This window comes from Zeus faber (assembly GCF_960531495.2).
Source record: "Zeus faber genome assembly, chromosome: 10".
NCBI lineage: Eukaryota > Metazoa > Chordata > Actinopteri > Zeiformes > Zeidae > Zeus > Zeus faber.
In genome coordinates, this window is record NC_137199.1 from 9,648,065 (window position 1) to 9,669,321 (window position 21,257).

At 42.0% G+C, this 21,257-nt stretch overlaps 1 protein-coding gene across 1 annotated transcript in view; it reads right to left on the bottom strand.

Annotated features, from left to right (window-relative positions):
• Positions 1 to 21,257, bottom strand: part of LOC307235856 (testican-1-like) — a gene marked incomplete at its 5' end in the record, with an annotated part of 132,082 nt that overhangs the window by 38,660 nt on the left and 72,165 nt on the right. The window contains 2 exons of the mRNA XM_080008114.1: positions 8,428 to 8,439; positions 10,466 to 10,511. Of these exons, the coding sequence (XP_079864240.1) occupies positions 8,428 to 8,439; positions 10,466 to 10,511 (58 nt within the window). The remainder of the gene's footprint in view (positions 1 to 8,427; positions 8,440 to 10,465; positions 10,512 to 21,257) is intronic.

A 21,257-nucleotide genomic window follows, 5' to 3' on the forward strand; every position in this document is an offset into this window, starting at 1 on the left:
ACCACCAAGGCCTTTGACAACTGCACCCCATTCAGAATGCCACTGCTCAAGATATAACAAAGACCAAGAAAGGTGACCACATCACACAATGGTCTCTTCGCCCGCTTCTAGTGTTTGAATCTCTCAATGGCTCAGGGCCGCAGTCTCTGATTTGCTCCTATACGAGCCATTCTGACAGGCCTGGCACCAGGATGACAGTGGGGCAGTTAAAAAGGACGAGGTGGCAAATCTTTTTATATGGTAAAACAGTAGGTCCTCATCCTTTTCCTGCTATTTTTATACCTGTTATTATTTCTGCATTTTTTTCACCCTGTAGTGTTTTGACGAGATGTGAACAGTTCCCTACCTTACCTTCTCAGTGTGTTTGTGCGTCATGGCCATTATATGAAATTGGAATACTTGCAGCAGATTGCCACCGAAAATTGGTCTGGTGGTAGGTTGAATGAAATTCATTGATTTAACCATGTAATAACCTCTGAAAGGCTAAATAATAACACAAAACTACTGTTTCAAAATCGGACTATACATTTGTTGCAGTTTCTCGTACCACGCACCACCCAAGTGACCTGTTCAGGGACCTCCGGCACAGAGACACAGACGACAGGGTTGTAGCCACACCAGTTTACTGTAGAGAGTCTGCTAGTTGGAATAAGCCCAGGAGCAGATGGACACATGCCATGACAGGGCTCCTCTCCTGAGTGAGTGTGGAGATGGGGGTTTTACCTAGTGCTCATTAGACCAACCAACAAGCAACAGGTAAGCAGCCACTCTGATCCTGGGCCCCAATTACCTAGATCCAGGTCAGGTGTGGCTGCTCAAACTACACCCTACACCAACTAAACCCTCATATTGGTGCATGCATGTTCCATATTGAATTTGTGGGCATAAAAACAGGGTCATGAGCCATGAGCACCCCCCCCCCCCACACACACACGCACGCACGCACACACGTACGCACGCACACAAACACACTGTTTTAGATTGGATGCTATTCATAAAACGCAGCAAGCGTGGGTTCCCACTTTGCCGGGTCGGTCTATTTCTCTATTTATATATCTATTATAAATTTTCTCTCCACAGGCTGTATACGCTGCTTAGCCAAGGCGGGTGGTGCTGGAAGGGGTGGTGAGGTGGGCGGCCATGGTGCACCACTCTGTCGATTCTGAGTTTTTTCTCGAAAACCGGGAACTTCAGTCCGTGATAATTAAAAGGTTGGGATCCCCTGCTCCGATCTCAAATAACGGTATCGGGTCTGATCAAGGCATTTTTTTGACCGAGCAAACTGATATCTGGTAACTGAGACTGGTATCTATAAGATATGCCCGATTCTGTATTTTACGTCAGCGTCGTAAACAGAGTGTCGTAAACGGAGCGCAGAATTTGCGGCACCAGGACGCCGAGGCACATTTGCACAGGACGCGGCTAAAATGTCTGCAGTGTGGAAATATTTTAAATTGGAAAAGCAAAAGCAGTCCAACAGCCACTTGTAATGTCTGCAATGCGGGCATTTCGCGAGGCGGTCGTAACAGAGCTGCGTTCAGTCCTAATAATTTGATACTGCACCTAAAAAATAACCACTCAATGGAATACAGTGAATTCACGCAGGTAACTCCATCAAAGGCTGCACCGAAAACAACCAACACTGGAGGATACATTTGAAAGGAGAGAGAAATTTCCTCGAGATAGCGACAAGGCAAAAAGGATTACAGAGAGGGTAATCAAATTCATCGCTTTGGATGACCAACCCATCGCTGTGGTAGAGTACAGGTTTTCGCCCTACCCTCTCGACACCACATTTCATGTTCTGCCCTACCAGAGCTTTACAACAAGGTTTGTGACCACCTACCAGGTCTTTTATCAGATATGACTGCTATTGGCTTCACCACAGACATTTGGAAAGTTGATGTTTGCCGGATGTCATTGCTTAGCCTCACGGCACACTGGATTGACACCACTTTTGATTTAAAGCATGCGGTATTGCATGCTCGTCAGTTTCGTGGGCCTCATACAGCAGAGCATGTAAAACAGACAATCGAGGAGATGCTGAACACCTGGGAAATAGACAAGCAACGGGTCCATGTCATTTTGTGCAACAATGCGATAAATATGAAAAAAGCAATGGATGATATGGGGGTACAGAGTGTGGGCTGCATTGCGCACATGCTTCAGCTGGTTGTACACAAGGGTCTGCTTTCTCAGCGCAGCATCACAGACACGCTGGCTAACACGAGGAAGATTGTAGGGCATTTCAAGCATTCAACACAGGCCCACGCACGTCTGGAAGACATCCAGATTGAAACAAAAATGCCAGCCAAGCGCCGACAGCAAAATGTGCAAGTTAGGTGGAACAGCACTCAATACATGGTGCAGAGCCTTCTGGAGCAAAAGGGGCCTTTCATTGTCTATGCAGCTGGCCACAACCTTCCAGCCACACTGACAGCAAAACAGTGGACAGTAATGGAGAAGACAGTCAAGGTTTTAGCTCCCTTTGAAGAACTGACAAGGGTAGTGAGCGCCGAGACTGCCACTGCAGCTGATTTGATCCCTGGCACAGTGGTCCTTAAACGCGCTCTTTGTCGAGAGCACAGCACTAACCAGAGTATCAAGACGATGAAAAGCACCCTCCTGGAAGCATTGGATAGAAGCTTCAGCCAGGTTGAGACTGAGCCACTCTACTGCATTGCCACTATGGTGGATCCCAGATACAAGGGCAGGCAAGTCCAGCACCTCCAAAGTCAGCAAGCAGCAGCCTTGGCAGTGTCTTTGATGAGATCTTAGACGAGAGCGAGACAGAGGCAGCGTCTGTGAGACCCTCATCAGCAGTTGTTCAGGTGCAGTGTTACCTCGTAAAGCCAACCATCCCAAGGACAGACAATCGACTATAGTACTGGAGGTCACATGCTAGACAGTTTCCCTCACTGGCTGCTACTGCAACCAGGTTTCTCTGTGCCCCCTGCACAAGTGTGGACATTGATGAGAAGAGGAACCGGCTGTCTGCTAACACGGCAGAGATGCTGATTTTCCTCAAAAAGAACCTTCAGTTCATTTTGAAATGAAAGTAAGAGTTGAATGAGAGAGGAACACTCCTGTAGCAGCTCCACAAAAGCACTTTAAGAACTGATCTTACTTGATAGCAAAACAGTGCCTCTTAAATCTAGCTTGATATTCAGGTTTTACTGTAATGCTGCTTCTCCAATAAGGCAAAACTGAATACCTTATTTTCTATGTTCAAGTTAAGCTGCCACACCACTCTTAAGTGGACTTCAATTGCTCTTGAAGTTGTTTATTTTAGTGTACTAGTAGTTTTAATATAATGCTGCACTAAGCAGAGTTGTAATGTTTATTTGTTGCGACTGTGAATGTAAGCTATTACACCACTTCAAGTGGAATTGTTGTTATATTACTATATTTGAGTGTTCTAATATTACTACAATGCTGCACTAAGTGGAATTGATAAGAGCTATTTAAAAAGATATTCAATCTTTTAGTTTGTTTACTTGGTTATTTAGTAAAAAAGAAAACAAATGTTCCACTAAGTGGAATTATAAGAGTATAAAAACAAATTTTCATTTGTTTAAATTGTTATTTTGTAAAAAAAAACAAAACATTAAGGAACAGCTTGGACGCGGGCATTTTTTTTCTTAACGCATTGCAGAGCTATTTAACTGTCACGCATATACTGTACATTGGATTGATTTTCATAACTTTAATGTATTTCAAGTGTGCACTGTACAACTCTATAATCTAGGAAAATATCGGATCAGAACTTGGCAGATACTCAATATTAAAAAACTCAGATCAGGATCCGGGGCAAAAAAGCATGATCGGGACATCCCTACTTGTGACACTTGTATCTTGGCCAATCTTGTTGTTTTTGCTATTTTTGCCCCCTTGTGGCGCTGGGCCTGCATTATGACCTCTTAGGTCATCTGGGGCAGGTCCATTTACTGTAGATTGAAGACTAAACGCTACACATTGTGGGAACAAACATCCAGAAAATTTCAGACTCGCCCCAACTTCTAAATCATGACTCCAACCCACTTTCTTATTTGCGATGCATTTTGACCTTTGATTTCTGTAAAATAATACATAATAATACATAAAATACATTAAAAAAACGTTTCTGGGTGTTATTATTCTACTTCATCTGTTCACTGTGTTCCTATTATGTCTTATGTAAAGCGCTTAAAATTGTCCGTGGCTGTGGAGTACACTATACTAATAAACCTGCATTGTCCAAACTAAATCTCATGGCTGCCAAAATGCACACTTGCCTGACACCAAAGTAAAATAGATGAAATTTTAACAAAACAGTGTCTGGAAAAAACACAGAAAGATTGAAGAGACTCACAACGGCTTGAGATACTGTACAAGGTGTATCTCCTTGAACTGAACGAACATGTTGCTTACTGTTAGTTTCAAACAATAAAAGATGGAGTGACGTATCGTTAATTGAAGTTTCGTTAATATAATGGGATGCGTTTTTAGGAGTGTAGGCGTCTCTGCCCACCGGCACGGGTTTAGGGAGGGAGACGAGTCTTTCGTGCCGTGGGTTGCCGACATGGCGGCGAGTTTTTATTATACAAACGAAACAAAAAAGGCTCGCTGGCCTAAGGATAAATGATACATGATAATGTGTTGGGCGCTGGAGGAATGACACTCCATTCTGGCTCCTGGTCGGCTGACGAGCCTATGCGCCAATTCCCCCCTGCAAGACAGACAAACATAAAGAAAGCTCCCTGCCCCGAATTGGACCAATCAGCACCGCACAGGCGCTGATTCAGCCGACTCGGGGCAGCTGTGCAGTTGCGGGGAAGGAAGCCATGCTGCCGTTGGCAGCATCAGCTTAACCATGCCCCTTGGTCAGCCACAAGAAGTAATGTCAGATGTGCTTCGCAGGTGTTTCTCTGTTGTTAATCTACATTGAGCTTGTGACGTTTGACAATGAAACACTGCATTTCCATTTTTTCTTCAGCATTCGGCATTAATAAGCATCATTTAAGGTTATAATGCTTCCTCATCATAGACGGTAGATTTGTTTTCTTTCATTTTTCACACCTCCTCCCAGAGGATGGTTAAGATTTACTCAACCAAGAGGTGGAATATTGGAAGATGGTGGCAGTGGAGCACCCTGGGTACGTCCGTGCTGCGGGCAGGGAAACCGCTGTCTCCTGACATCTGGGCAACAGTTGGCCCCCATACCGAAAAATAGTGATCCCATGAAATTCGTACTGTTCAAACTGTTTTTCAAACTGTGCCAACTATCTCACCGTGTAGGACCATGGACAAAAGACTAACCACATAAATATTCACGGCTGTGCTCTGCGGTTTCTGAGAAGTGTTTAGGGATGGGAGTTTTATCAATAAGGCCTTGTTGCGAGAACGTGTTGTCTTCTCTTTATACAATTGAAACCAGCATCAGGGGTATTTGAACCACAAACAAATCAAATGTCTTGACCCAGGCGGTGAGCAGATGTCAAAGATGAGAGCGCGGCGCACTTTGTAATTACATGACGCGGCAAATGAGCTTGTGTTGGCGCAGCTTCTTAACTCAATATTACGACTATTGCATTTGCTGATGTTCCGATTTCAACCCCGGGTGGCTAAAGCTCCACATTGCGTTAAGAGATCATTTTTATTTCTTAAAGCCCAACCGCTGTGGGTGCACTCACACAACAATGCAAAACCTGAATTATTCAGTGGAAACAACTGTGTATAATGGAAAAAACAAAGTAAAAAAAAAAAGCAAAAAAAAACAAAACAAAAAAAAAAAACGAAAGGAGATTGTTTTTTTAACTATGCAAATCCTGGTTCACAGGGGCAAACATATGGTTGTGTTTTGTTCAGTCAATCCAACAACACTCCTCCCAACAGGGTTGCTGTTATTAGGCTCACAGCAGCAAATGAGAATACAACATTTACATATTAAAATATGGCTTTTATCCTGTTTCTTCTGTTTCTCCTTCATTCTTCTGCTTCTTCTTGTCTTTCTCTTGCCTTTTACTCCAATTTGCGGGTCATCCCTCTCTCTATCTGATAATGGTGCATTGAGTTATCCTTCAAATCTTTCTCTGTTCCAGTAATGAAAGCTTAATGTATACTTTATTAATCGAATTAGTTCTCTGCATTCACCCAGCCTAGTATCTTTCCATGGCAGACGAGGGGCGTGGTTAAGGCGTGCTCCACGGGACGCAGCGCTGGCTCCTTCACGCGGTGGCGCACCTGCATCGACTCGGGCTAATTGGGTCTTATGGGTGCCGATTGGTCCGACTTGGCAGGGGCGAGTTTTCTTAAATGTTGTTTGTCTGTTCCAGTGAGAAGGAGATGTGGTGCCAGAGCTGGACCAAGTGATCGCTAGATCGCTGCCTGACACAAACGCTGTTTCGTTCATTCATTCAATGTTTGAGTTTTTGGCCAGCGAGCCTTTCTGTTCGGTCCCTCATGAATAATATGCAAGCTGAGGCACTTCACTGACACTCTGACGTTGTCTCCCTCCCTGAACCCTGAAGGGGAACTGTCACACTGACGTATCTGGGAGCAGTGGACTGCCACCCACTTGGGGCGGCCGGGGGGTTAGTGTCTTGCTCAAAGACACTTCAGCACGCTACTTGCCAGGGAACGAACCAGCACTAGACGACCTGCTCTACAACCTGAGCTACTGCCCCCCTCCTGTACCCACATGCATTGTCTCTGTCTTGCTCCCCCCTGACACCACCCTGACACCACCCGTTTCTTTATAATCAATATGGGCTCCATCCATTCTATGATATAATAAAAGTAGCCTATGCCATGCTCAAATTCACATGAAAATGTCCTCATATGCACTTTGACCGTGCAGGAATTCAGTGTCAGTTTTCAAAGTACAAGAACGATTCTTGTTCAGCGTCAATCTATTGCTTCTAGGCCTAAATGTGAACTGTAACACATACAATAAAAATGAGAAGAAAGAAAAACAACTGTCACACTCTTATTATACCTTTATTACACTCTTAGTACACCCTCATATTGTTGCATATTGTTCCATATTGAATTGGTAGGCATAAAAACAGGGTCATGAGCCATGAGCAACCCCCCTGCCCCAACATACACACACACACACACACACACACACGCACACACACGCACGCACACACACAGAACGTGGCCTATTGATCACTATGGCTTTGCACAGGATTTTGTTTTTGCTCAGTTCACAATGCCCTTGGTTGTTGGTTTGGTGTCCGAAAGGCAGTGTGTAGTGTGTGTACATGGTGTGTAGAGTATCTGTGTTTCACCGGACCCCACCCTACTCATAATGTCAATGTAATGTATAGTCTGCACGGCTGTGATAGTAATACACCAGTGGATGGGTTTGCCTCATTGAAGCAGCCAGATAACAGCAATATGAGCCTGCGGGTCGCGGGTCTTGATACTGAGTCAGTGTTTATGAGGTGGCCAAAAAGCTTTTTCAAATCAGAGCGGTAAACAGCCTTGGTGCATTACCACGGAATGAGATATTCGCCGTTCGCTTTATTTGGTTAGCTACAGCGGCGGTTGTTTCATCAACTCCACATTTGCTCCATACGTGGATCCATCGCAAACGTTAAGCCGGTCCGTATTTTCCTCAAACTCTCCCGTGGAATAATAAAGTACCCCAAATTGATCGGATTTCAAAGTTTGTCCAGAAAAAGCCCCCAGGCCTCTTACTGAGTTCTGTTTTCTGTATTTGTCTCTTTATTGTTCTCATCCACTCATTTTCTTTTCGCTCCTCCTGGGACATATTTGGAATCGTTTTCGACAATTTAGAATATGAGCGGGAAGAAAGCCTGGAGGGTGGCAGTAGAACAGGTGGTGATTAGGGGTGTAAACTGAAGATGCGAAGGCAGGTTTTCAGAATGACTGAGAAGCAGAAAAATAAGAACTTTCATCATGAACTGAAGCATGCAAACATTTGCGACAAGGTGGTGCAGAATAAATCGGTGGTCGGTAAGATCATTTTGTCTAAAAATGTGTTTTAAAAAAATCACTGAATGCATCGCCCATGAAGAATGTTTGTTTCACAGCAGCAATCTATAACTAAGAATTTACACTTTTGACGAATTGGAAAGCGTTGTTTGGAATTGACTGATTGAATGGAGTCATTCTACTTGGAGTCAGATCCTTGAATTAGTTTTTCGTCAACTTCCATCTTCCCAAAGCACAGGACACACAGAAGAACCCAGAATAGGGCGGCAGATTCCGAGGTTCTTGCCAGAATACTGACAGACTGTTAGATCCGTCTCCCTAAAAGGACCATTTCCGTCCGCTGTCAGCGCTCGTCCGTCTGCTAGAGCTTACTGAACCTTTCTGCATCGACTTTTGCAACCATTAGAGGAAAATAAAGCAGATTTAGGCGAAAAAAAGGAAAGGAAAACAACAGTCAGGAGCAAATAAATCAATGAGGCTCACTGTGGGAGTATCCTGAGGAGACAGGGAGGAAATGGAGCGTTTTATCACGAGCTGGATGCTGGAATCTCCACATGAGCTGGGGAAATTACCTGGATGATAGTGGGGCAGAGCTTGGCCACACATGGATACACAATTTTCTGTTGCCCCTCAATGACTGCTGGGATGTAAATTTGTGTGCATGTGTTATGATCGCAGGATTGTTCCTCAACCGTTCTGCATAACAGATACGTTGCAGTAAGTATGGCAGGATAGGAGTGGAATTAGAACGTGAGTGCTACTGTAGATATCCAACTTGTAATTTCCAGCCGTAGGTCACAATTATGTGCAAAAAGCAAAGCCTTCAAATCATATTTTTGTGTGTAAACAAGTGTAACACATACACAGGCATGTTAATAAAAAAGAGCATTGGTGTTTTCTTGTAGGTATGGTACGACCTTCCAATGAGTTTTCGATGGAGCCTAATAATTTTCATCAAGATTTCCTGTTTCATGTCCACAGTAGCCCTCAGTGGCCACTTATTGTTAGGTGTATAAAGCAAATTTAAAAGACAAGCACAAAAATAATACAGAAATTACTAAAATCTTTGTGAATATCATTTATCCCACGAGCTGTGAAGAAGCACTCCACCTAAAACTCCAAGGCCTCTGGCTGAAATCACACAAATGCACAAGGAAACAACTTTTAATCCATCCTGCATTATGTAAATCCTCTGGTACTAATCCAAGGTGTGATTTTAAGAGTTTGTCCTGTTGCGTTGCCTCTCAAAAACTGAATTGTTTTGTTGGACATGTATTCATCTAACTATCCTGCTCCAACTGCAAAATATGAATGAAGACGGTCCGGGAGATACCATGAGAGACTAGGAGATACCACTACAGCAGGTCAGACATACTTCCTTCTTTATTCCACAAGGAACGATCCTTTTGCAATAAAAGACATAGACCAGGAGTAGCTTGCTCAGACAGAAGCTCCATGTTTAGTTTGAACTTTTGCTGGCGCCCAATGTTTTGCTAGAGCAGAGTAAAACACAAAATATCCAATCTAAAATGAATCCCTGTGCCAGTTGCCCCTATCTTTCCAATAAGGCACGCTGAGACAGAATTACCTGGCAAAAATGATTACGAATGTAAGAATGTACAAAAATACAGCAAATATGCAGACTATGCTGTCAATCTGCCAAGTGACTTCTCCTTCTTCCTCTGCTTTCCCCCACTTCCTCCGGAAAAACATCCCTTAAGAATAAACAAGCCTGAGAGTAATGTATAATTTATGTATAAATAAATAAAAATACATTTGCAATGCAACCAATATTGATACTGAATATTGATACTGAGTATCCGGTCTCCAATATACTGTAGTAAACCAAAATTCATATTTGATTTTTGCATCAAACATGTTAGATATCAAAGAAAAGCAGCTTGATGAAGGTAGCATATTAAGTTCAAGAATTTGTTGTTGCAAAGGGGTATTGGACAATCTCTAATATCTAAGAATATCTCAGAAACATGTCATAACCCCTCTTTCCAACTAAGTAACCTTTTCAGGAACCTGAAACTTTGTTTGCAGTACTTGTACACAGGAGAAACTTCTGAAATTGCTTCCACTTGGATGGTTCCTGGTGTCCAAAATTCTCCAAAAGCGAGGTCGTACTTTCTACGGGTAACCACTGGGGTGCATTTGTACTGAATAAACCCCAATCTCCAAGCACACCAACCGGCATTTTTAAATACCAGCTGAAATAAAATGGAAAAGCCAGGACCTGTTTGCTCTTTGGTAAACCGACCAAGGACTCTTTTAAAGACTGATAAGGATCCCGTTTCAGAAGGTTCTGGGCCAAAATGGCTCCGAACCTAGTTTTTGTACCTTGGTGGAAAAGCTGCTATAGACCCCAGGTAGTTCTCTAGGTGTGTAGGTGTTTACGACTAGCCACCATGGTGCTGTATCCATAGTAGTAGTATACTAATAGTAGGAGTAGGGTTTTGGACGCCATCTGCCTCCATGTTGGGGCTCAGAAACCGGTCTGAAACGTCACTCTCACCTTGGTCTGGAGACTTTGCAGGTGGCAAGCTCTTGGAGTCTTCGTCCTAAGGGGGAACCACAATAGAAGAAACAAAGGGTAAAATAAATGACTTTGCATTGAATTTACTCAGTACAGAGAACCACACTGAGCTAGAAAACAAACAATCGTGTGCATGCTTCTAATGTTGTTTCTCGATTTTCCTCGTTTCGTGATCAGACGATGTCCAGACATAGTGGGCTGGTCATTTATATCAAGTCTGTGTCACGGTGAACAGTTTGCCTAGAGCGGCAACCAGGGAGCTTCTGTGTCCAATTTTGAACAATTTTGGAGAGCAATCCAAATCTAATCTCTTAATCTACTGCACTAGCATTCAAACACTTTTTGTGCAAACACAAAAAACTGAACCGATTCTAACACATTTCCACAGTTCCGAGTGCAACTCAGAGCTTCGAACATATGCTCTGCTTTTCGCAAAAAAACAGCATTCACAGTGTAATCATCAACAGAAAGTCCTGTAGCAAATGGTTTGGCAAAAATATGTGCATCGTTACACTCCTATTAACTGCAGGACTGCAGGACTCCCAGCATTTAAGGAGGCTTAACAGGAAAAGTTAATCTACATGACTTAACTGCACTTTTTAAATAATCCTCCATAAAGCTGCATTAACAAACTGCCTTGTTTGGGAGGCTGTAAGCCTTTAATAAAATGGTTTGGGATCTAAGTGGCATTAACCGTATCTGATCCAGACGCTGCAAGGGTGTATGAGTATGTAGTCTCCAAATCTGAAAATGCAGATGAGTGCCCACATGCAATCTCTCTCTCTCTCTCTCTCTCTCTCTCTCTCTCTCTATCTCTCTCTCTCTCTCTCTCTCTCTCGGTCTCTCTGTCTCTCTCCATCACACACAAACACAGAAACGCAGATGTTCCTCTCAGTTCAGTCATATGCTTCTTCCCTCTGTAATCAGCCCAACTTGCACCAGATTCCACAGAAGTTGAAGGGTTAGTGTGAGGGGTTAGTTGGCGACAGACAGCGGTGATTTGTTCACTTGATTATCTCCCTGTCCCAGACCGCCAATCCGTCCCGCCGAGATGAATCACAGACAATTAGTCTCCAGTTACCGCTCTTTAGGGGTAAACTTGGTGTCTTTGCACCATGTGTCATAAATTAACCGAACAAACAAATGTCTGAAATTAAATAGTCATTAGATGGATTTACTCTGTAAATGAGTAGCCCTCCCCAACCCACTCACATGCTGCCCTCTCTGTGGCTTTCACAGTTTTTTTTAGATTTTTATGTATTTGCGTTGAAAGAAATGGAGTAGGCGAACCAAAATTGAATTGCACTATAAGCATAATGCACTATACATCCTGAAGAACAAATGCTGTCTATTCTCTGTCAGTAGACCTTCTACTATTATTACTACTGATTTGGTTATGTTTGTGTATATTTTCACCTGTGTAATGGTAACTATCTTACTCTGCAAAAACGAAACATTTTCATCACTACTATGATTTAATTAATTACTGGGACATATGTACTTCATAGCTTTCAGCTTTTTTTTCAAGGTCAACTGTTTCTGTGTTTTTTCTGTGCTTTCTACTATTATCATGAGTGATCTGGCTGTTTCTCTTTTGTCACATTTGTAATAACTATATAATTACTCAGTAATTACTATGCAATAATGAAAAAAAATCATAAAGTATATGTAATATTACGAAATGCCTTGTTGCTGTAATAAGGTAAGATATAACTTTATTGATCAACTTGACTTTTATTACGACTGATTAGATTATTACTGTCTATTTCCCCCTGTGTATTAACTATGTAATAACTAACTAACTAACTGCTAACTCTTTTCAGTTTTTACCACTAAACTGCTCCTATAGTTTTGTTCACAACCTTCTTTTCGGCAAAGGCAGCATGGCAGTATTGGATTTTCCCGGCTTTAATGTGTGGGGACAGGGTTGCTGCACTACAACAGTCATTACTGTACCACCAGGGTCCTGAACGACCCCAGAGGTACGGGGTGTTTACCTTAAATACTGCATGTCAGATAGCGTTTGTGTCCAGGCCTGGATCGAGCAGAACTATGGATGTGGTTGTCGGTGGTTTCGTGGCTCATGGTTGCCTAATATTCTACCACAGGGACTGTGGGACTATTATTATTTGCTTCAAACTTTTCTTTTTTTATAAATTGCCACCTTATTCTTAAAGAGCAAGATAAAACAGATGACGTTAAAAGGGGGTTTGGAGGACATTTTTTAATGGAGCGAGAGCTCCATTAAAAATAAATAAAGAAATTAAGAAAGAAAGTATCCAATGAAAATACACGGTAATGAGATGGAAAGGATGGAAGAAGAGCTGAGACGTGATGCCTCACAATATTCTGATGATAGACAACCCACATTAGATAAATTGTTATTGTAATCAAATCCAACTGCAAACTATGATCTGTCCGGGTAGGAATTCTCGACATAGTATTGGACAAAGAACGAGTTGTTTCAAGGGTAGCACAGAATGCAAGTTTGTATTCAAATGTGCAATTAGTTACATAAGCTAAATGCGGTCGGAATCCATCCATCCCTCCATCCACGCATCCATCCATCCATCCACCTACCCACCCACCCATCCACTCTTTCATTCATTCATCCAGCCATCAACCCTTCTATCCGTCCATTTGTCTATCCATCCTTGCAATCGCCCATTCATTCATTCTTTTATTCTTTCATCCACCTACACAACAATCCTCCCATTCATTCATGCATTTGTCCACCCATCAGCCTCCTTTCCATCCAACCAATCACCAATTCATAAATTCATTCATCCACCCACCCATGCATTCTTCTATCCATCCATCTGTTTAGCCATACATTAATCAAATCAACCATTAATTGAATCATTCATCCACTCACCCACCCAACCATCCATTCATCCAATCGCCCATTCATTCATTCAACCATGCGTTCTCCTATTTATCCAATCATTCATCCAATCATACATTCAATCATTAATTCGGCGCAATGTGCTGGTAGCTCATTATTGTGGTTAATTATTAACCCCCACATGAAAAGAAACTGATTATATGTTATACTAAACCACAAACATTCAAGGTTTACATATTAAAAAACATAAAAAAAATGTATGCTATAAAACCCAAAAACGGGAAGTAATGAAATAACAGAAAGAACTTAAGTTTTCAACAAAAACGGGCACAAAAAAAAAAGAAAATCTAAGTACAGTTGAGACAAAGAAAACAGGGAAAGGTCATATGCCCATATATGGTACAGGAGTTCCAGGAATCGTGGAGACAGTCATCTTCCAGGAAAGGAGAGGCTGCCTGGAACAGGCCAAGGCTATGTGCTCATATATGGTGCAGCGGTTCCAAGAACCGTAGAAAAAACGTTCTTCCAGGAAGGGAAGGGCTGCATGGTAACAGGGCTGTGATTGGCTCACACTACACAAAGCATGTGATTGCTTGTTTGGGAACTACCACCAAAATAATAGAACAGCCATGGTAACAGACCTGTGATTGGTTCCCTGCACTGAATGGGGCAGGACATGTAATATCAAAGGATATCAGGACATTTGCATTCTGGGAGCTAGATAAATGAAGCCTCAAAACTTCCAAGGTTACCTCAGAAACACAGTTTGCCACCCCCTTGTCGTTAACAGGTCATAGTTTTAAAAATATTTGCTTGATTTGCACAAGTGACACCTTGTTTGGAAGCTCTGATTCTCCCCTTTCAAATGATGTGAGAAAATAAAAAGTCGAAAGCCGCCAAATGTTCTGAAAGTATGCGGTGGGTCACCACAGCAAAACTCTTGCGCATTTATAAAATCGCCAGGAGCAGCCAAATAACTTGAAAAAAACCTTTCTTGAGGGAAAATTTGATTTTTCCAGTGTTTTTTTTTTATCTCTCAACGTAATTCCAAAACCGAGCTTGATTTATAAATAGCAGAAAAATGTTAAACCGTGGAGTTAAATATTCCCGTTGGATTACATGGGGAAACACAGTTCACTTACCGAGACGGTGAATAGCGCTGAACAACGCTGATCGATGGTTTCCCTTAAAGCGAGAGTCCAGGTGAAGATCATTCTTCCATATTCCAGAGTTCAACCTTTTAATTGTACTACTTTTACACACACACGGAGACATCGTTGTGGAGGGGGAGTGTACAAACATATACCATCATGTAAGAATTGCTGACGTCACTGATGTCACTTCTGTAAACAAGATGAGGATCCGGTGTCACTTGTCTGTGAAAACTTTAATTTCCCTGTTTTGTTATGGATTACGAGAAGCGGATGGAGGAAGATCTATATCACAGACCTTAATCTGATCAGTGCGAGAGATCCAAGTCTGTTTAAGCAGCGTGTACTGGACTTTTTTGCGATGATAGTCAGTTTTCTGACAGCGACGCTGAATCTGATATTATCCCGGACTTGGAGAACATTTCTAACAGCGGATTTCAACCTGAATGTGACGATGAAACAGAATTTTTTCAAGAAACACCATAGGAGACCGACGATATGCTCGTTGATGTTACAACGGAAGAAGTTGATGACGTGATGAAGTCCATTAAGGTTGGTGACAGATCTTCAGATTTCAGATTTTTTGAAACTCTTTATATTGATAGACTCTACATTTTGTTGTGTTGTCCGTTTAAACTCCAAAATAATTCCACTTTTATAAAACATAATAAATAAATTAAATAGATAGAAAAAATAGTTGTATGTTGTTGACGCTGTTCAACGCTGTTCGTGATTGGCCCATTCGGCATTATGTTAAGTAGCCATGAGGCTTTATTTGTTCGTCAACCCCATTTGCATTCTGGGAGTTGGCTGAATGAAGCCAAGTGTGGATAAAACTTTGGAGGTAATTATCTCAGAATCACAGTTTACCACACCCTTGTCATTAACAAGTCATAGCTTTAAAAATATTTGGTTGATTTGCACAACTGACACCTTGCTCGGAAGCTCTGATTCCCACTTTGAAATGATGATAAATAAAAAAGTCAAAAGCCACCAAATGACCCTAAAGTATGCGGTGGGTCACATATGAGGGCTGTTTATTGTTTAAGTATGATCGAACAACATTATTTTTATTTTTTACTCTAGAAGTAATCTCGACTTGACATTGAATAAGGAAGCTGTTGATATACGGTATACAACTTAGCAAGTAAGTTAACAAAGAGGGATTTGTTTTGTTTTGTATATTGGTGGAGGTAATGGAATGTGTGCGTTCGCTTACTAAAAATTTAAACACCAAAATAAATGTGAAATACGTTGACCATTTCAATGGTTTTTAATTTGGGCATTACAAAGTTTAAATTTAAATTTGAAAATATCTTGTGAATCAATTAATGTTGTAGTTGTGTATTGATGAATATTAACCAACCCATTTATTCAGTTTTATTTCCACAGTTTTAATCATTTGAACAGGAATCCACTGTGCGGCAGTTTGACTTTTGACCAGTGTAGATGTGACAACGTCTGATTGGGAAGACCTGAAAGATTGACAACAGCACCAGAATTGCTCTTCAATGGAGTAAGGCCATAACATGTCCAGCATTCAAAGGTCCTTGTAAATTATTGATATTATTGCTATTTGTATTTCACAGATATGCAGATATGATTATTTAATAGGCTCAATTGGAATTAGTGTGAGACGAAATACATACAAGCATATAAATGGAAAGACCTTGATTGAATTTAGCTCTATACCTCAATTGAGCTCCATTGTTCAAATTATTGTCAGGTATTATAGAGTGCCCTATAGAACCAGAATCATTTTGATTAGTTCTTATTTAAATGTGACATTCTCCTAAACTTACCTAGTTGTTGAAGCAATGTTCAGAAGTTCAGTTATTGATTACTGTGACATCACCTAGAGACATTTTTGTCAGAGAACCCTGGAGTGTTTTCTTTATGACACTGCTTGTGAATGTGGTAGGCCTCTTCTTTCAGCTTCTAACAATATCTGCCGCAAGCATATTAAGTACCCTGGGGCTTCATAGAGGTCCAAAAACATTCTAATTTACCTGATATTCTGCTGGGAGACCCTCTACTCTAGCATTGTCGAGGTCTGTGAAGACCTTGTGTACAGAGATCCAGTTTTGCCAACATCAGGCTGAATAACTTGGGACATTTTCTGAACAACGAAAAAAGTCCTGTTATGTGAAATGAAATGCAAGCATCAACTTCTGCTGCTACTCCTCTCCACCAACGAACATGAAGTGTTTGGCCTCAGAGTACCGCAAAAGCACAACCAACCCTAACCAACTGTGCTCCCCTGGACCTGCATTTGGTGATGTCACTGCATCAGAGAAAAACGTCAAGCTGAATGACTGCAATCTGAAGATTTTTCTGCTCCAACTGGGAGCTGTGGGAAATCTTATCTTTGTGATCCCCAGAGGGTTGCTTTTGTGTGTGTTCACAGCTGTTGTTTTGTCAATCTGTGTATCCTGATAGTACACAGATTATTAAATAATTTTAAAAATTTTAGGAAATGGTTTGAATAGTTAGTAAATCTAATCATCAAGTAGAAACAGGATTAGGCACAGATTATAGAAAAAAGTGATTGGTCCATTGATTGTGTTTACTATGTTAATAATAGCCCTTCTAGAGTGGCTATGGCTATGTTAGTGTCATATATATGTTTTTAAGTAAAGGTCTTAACTTGAAATGCCAAATAACCTATCGATTGTTCTCTAATCAGACTGCAGAATGATGTGATTTATAGTTGAATACTCCCTGGCCAAGAAGTAAGACTAGCAATTCAAAGATTAACACATAATTCATGTGATTTTATTTTAGAAGTTAGGTGACACAAATTGACCATGAGATAATGGATAGTTGATCAAATGTTATTTGATCAACGCCAGTCAGGCTTCTATTAGTTTGATGACTGCTGAGATCTCAGGCTTATTGTTTGCAGATATTAGTTGTACCTTTATGGGTATAACTACAAATTATATTAATAAACTAGGAATATAATATTGAACGCTAAGTTTAGAAATATTTTGGTATGTGAATCACAATATTACTCTAGTTTGCTTTACTTATTGTTGAAGTTATGTAGAGCCTTTCTGCCACTGTTTATCTGCCACATTACGGAACTTAATTTTGGCTGATTTTGAGTTTAATAATGGCAGAATATTTATTAAAAATGTTGATAGTTTATTGATCTGCTTGTGTCATGGACACACAGGACTTCCTAAAATACTTTGAACAAGATGGTGACATTGTTTCTTTTTTTCTTATAACTCTAGTCGGCACAAAAGAAAATGCACTATTTGAGTGACGACATTTATTTTATTATGTCTTTTCTCCTCAGGGTCACACCCTGGCATGGCCTTTCTGGGCTGTTGTGGTCAAAGTTGTTTTTGGATCGTGGAATGAGGCTACGTTTGACCAGCCATTAGGGAGAACGTTTTTGTTGCTTTCAAACAAGCTTTTGCACCTGCTCCATGTTGGGTTCGCTGGATTTCTTTAACTGTGGATGAGGGAGATGGGTTCATGATTAGTTGGGTTGTTGCAAGCTTATGGAGATGAATTACGTCTTGTTGCATACTATGATCAGAAACGTGGTACAGGGGTTATTGGGGTTATTGGGTTAATTACATACTGTAGTCTTTATCTTGCTATGGAGCAAATCCGCCCATTTATCTCCGGCAATACCTCTCCATCATCATCAACACATGCAACTTTGACTCTGCTCATGTCACTTTGAGGTGGTGCACTGCTCTGACTCAAGCTACTTTCCTTCCCTCTTATGGAGAGGGAAGGAATTTACATTTCTGCTTGGCAGTGATAGCCATTGTGGCTTTGCCCCGCCCAGATTTTGCTACTGAAGCTCTTGAAAAGTTAAACTACGATGATTTAGACTCATTCGTACAATTATTAGAGGGTTTTCATTTTGTCTGTCTGTCCGTCATCAGTTTTTTTTTTACAAAACAATGTTGGTCTATTTTGCACAACCGGTTGTGTTTGTGTTACTATCTGTTTTAAACTGTCTTTTGTTTTGTTTTGATTCTATGAATGTGTATGGGCCAATGTGATATGGTGCGGTGCAGCTGATTAATGAGATATACAGAACACCCTCAGTTACACCCTCACAGATCTGGAATACGCGGACGACACCACGCTATTCTGCTCCACTCTTGACCAGCTAAAAGAAGCCTTGAAAACCTACCAAGAGGAAGCCAACAAACTGGGTCTGAAGATCAGCTGGCCCAAAACAAAATTAATGCACATTGGAGGTGTCGCCCCCCCTCCGTGCATATCAGTGGAGAGGAGGTTGAGTTTGTGACCTCCTTCACCTACCTCGGGTCCATCATCACCAACGATGGCAACATTTCACCAGGAATAAACCGGAGACATGCCCTGGCAGCCAGTGAAACATGAAAACACTTTGGAAGCCGCTGTGGACACCTCAGTCCTCTCCATCCTCCTCTACGGAGCAGAAACCTGGCCTCTCAACAAGACCCTGGCTGCCAGAATCGATGGCTTTGACACCAGAGCACTGCGCTCAATAGAGGGGATAAAATGGCAAGATAGGGTTTCCAACAGCATGCTGTGGGAACGGACGAAACAGCCCCCTGCGTCCCACCTGGCAGCACAGCGTCGGATGCGCTGGTATGGCCATGTCAAAAGGCTCCCCTCAGATCACCCTACTCACGCTATCCTCTACTTCCAACCAAAAGCTGCCGGCTGGAAACGCCTCCGCGGTGCCCCCCGCACCCGATGGATTGATGCCGTCACTAGGGACCTACACCAAATGGACCTGTCGCTTGTTGAAGCCGAGTCCCTCGCACTGGACCGACCCAAATGGAGAAGATTGGTGAAACTGATTGGCTCTACGCCTGGTGTCGCCCCTGTCGCCGAGCAGGAGACCTGATGATGATGACAGAACATCCGTTTAATGTTTTGATGTCATAATCCTCCCATTCTGGTCTTCATATTTGTGTCATTGACTTTAATGTACTGGACCCAATCCCTATAGGAAATGTTGGAGCCAACGCAGCCAACAAAGCCACTGTACCTGATATTGCTCTTGTCTAATAATGGTTGTTTCCTCCTCAGATGAGGACACAGGATTCCTCACTGATCTTGTTTTTTCTTCTACTCAAAGGCATTCCATACTGAACTACTGTTGTGGAAAGCCAACGTTTGTAGTGGCAGAGACACTTTGTACTGTATGATCCGCAGGGGGAGCCATATCCAGCAGCAAGTTTTTCCATTGCTTTTCCTGTTTGGCATATGGTAAGTACCAGTTGTCAAAAAGTTAGACAATTAAGTAAACATAATGATTGTGCTTAGAACAAAAGTCATTTCTACCGCCAGTTTTCTGCATTCTAGTCCAAAGTGCTCCTTTCAAACACCTATGTGGCACGGTGGCGCAGTGCATTGCACTGCTGCCTCACAGCAAGAAGGTCCTGGGTTCGATTCCCGCCTGGGGCGCTGTTGGCACCATCTCCGGCGGGTTATCTTCCAAAACAGGAGCCTTTCTGTGTGGAGTTTGCATGTGCTCACATGGGGTTTCCTCCACCTCACGTCAGTAAGGACCCCCACCAAAAACATGCACTCATCGTCTGACCAGCGATGGACACTTATCACCTGGTCCCCGGGCGCGTCCACGTATGCTGCCCACTGCTCCTGGCTGTGCCCCCGGAGGAAGGACAAGCCAGGATGGGTCAAAAGCAGAGGAGCCATTTCACCGGCCACCATCAAGCGTGTGTGTGTGTGTGTGCAAGCATGTGTTGTGGAGTGTCGTGTGACAATTAAAGACTCTTTCTTCTTCTCATGATGGCTTTATCGAGCTGACTCCCTGTCATGGTTAGTGATCAGATTGTCCAGTTATTATTTATCACTTTTAGATGTACTTAATTAATGGGTTGTGTAGACGGGATTATGTTCAGGCAACATTCGAGAAATGCATTTGAGAAAAATTTGAAAACCCTGCTTAATTTACACATTGCCGGATATTTTGCAGCCTAATCGATATTCTATGGACATAATCCCCTGCATATTAGAAATTGAAAATTGATAATATAATTCCGTTGTTACACTAGGGTGCATGCATTTATTTTGGTACTGAGATGTGGACTGCATACATACACTACTACTACATATACTATTCACAAACATAACTGTTTGGGAATCACACAATTATTCCATAAAACCTACTTTTACAATCATGGACCTAGACCAAACAATGTTGTCATAATGTATGTCTCTCACTCAAGTGTTTAAGTCTATGTACCCAGATCAAAGCCACCCTACCCGTCCTACTTGAAGGACTGCTACACGACAAGATGACTGGGTGGTGGTCCGGGATTTCCAGAGGAAAAGCTGGAACTCACAGATTCCTGGGACCATTCCAGATCCTCCTCACCAACGGCTTGCAGCAGATATTCTGCCTACGTGAAAAACGCATCACCGCCACAAAGCTAGGGCTCACCTCGATCCGCTGGCATCATATAAAGATCAAGTGAACATGCTCAATACCGTCAACGACAATCTGCGCTAGCAGGTAACCACCCTCAATCAATAGCTGCTGTGTAATCAGCGGCTGCGAAGTGGGACTTGGTGAACTTCACCGCCAAAGGCTACCGCAGATGAATGGTTTCTTACGTACCTGTTATATTAAGGTTGTTGTTGGATTAAGGTTGATATTTGGTAATATTTTTCTGTTTATACCACAGAAAAGATGGTTTTGCATATTTGCATCCATCACAAATATTATCGAGTACAAACAGTTTTTTTCTGATAACCAAAAATGACCACTCTAATGTTTATGCATAAA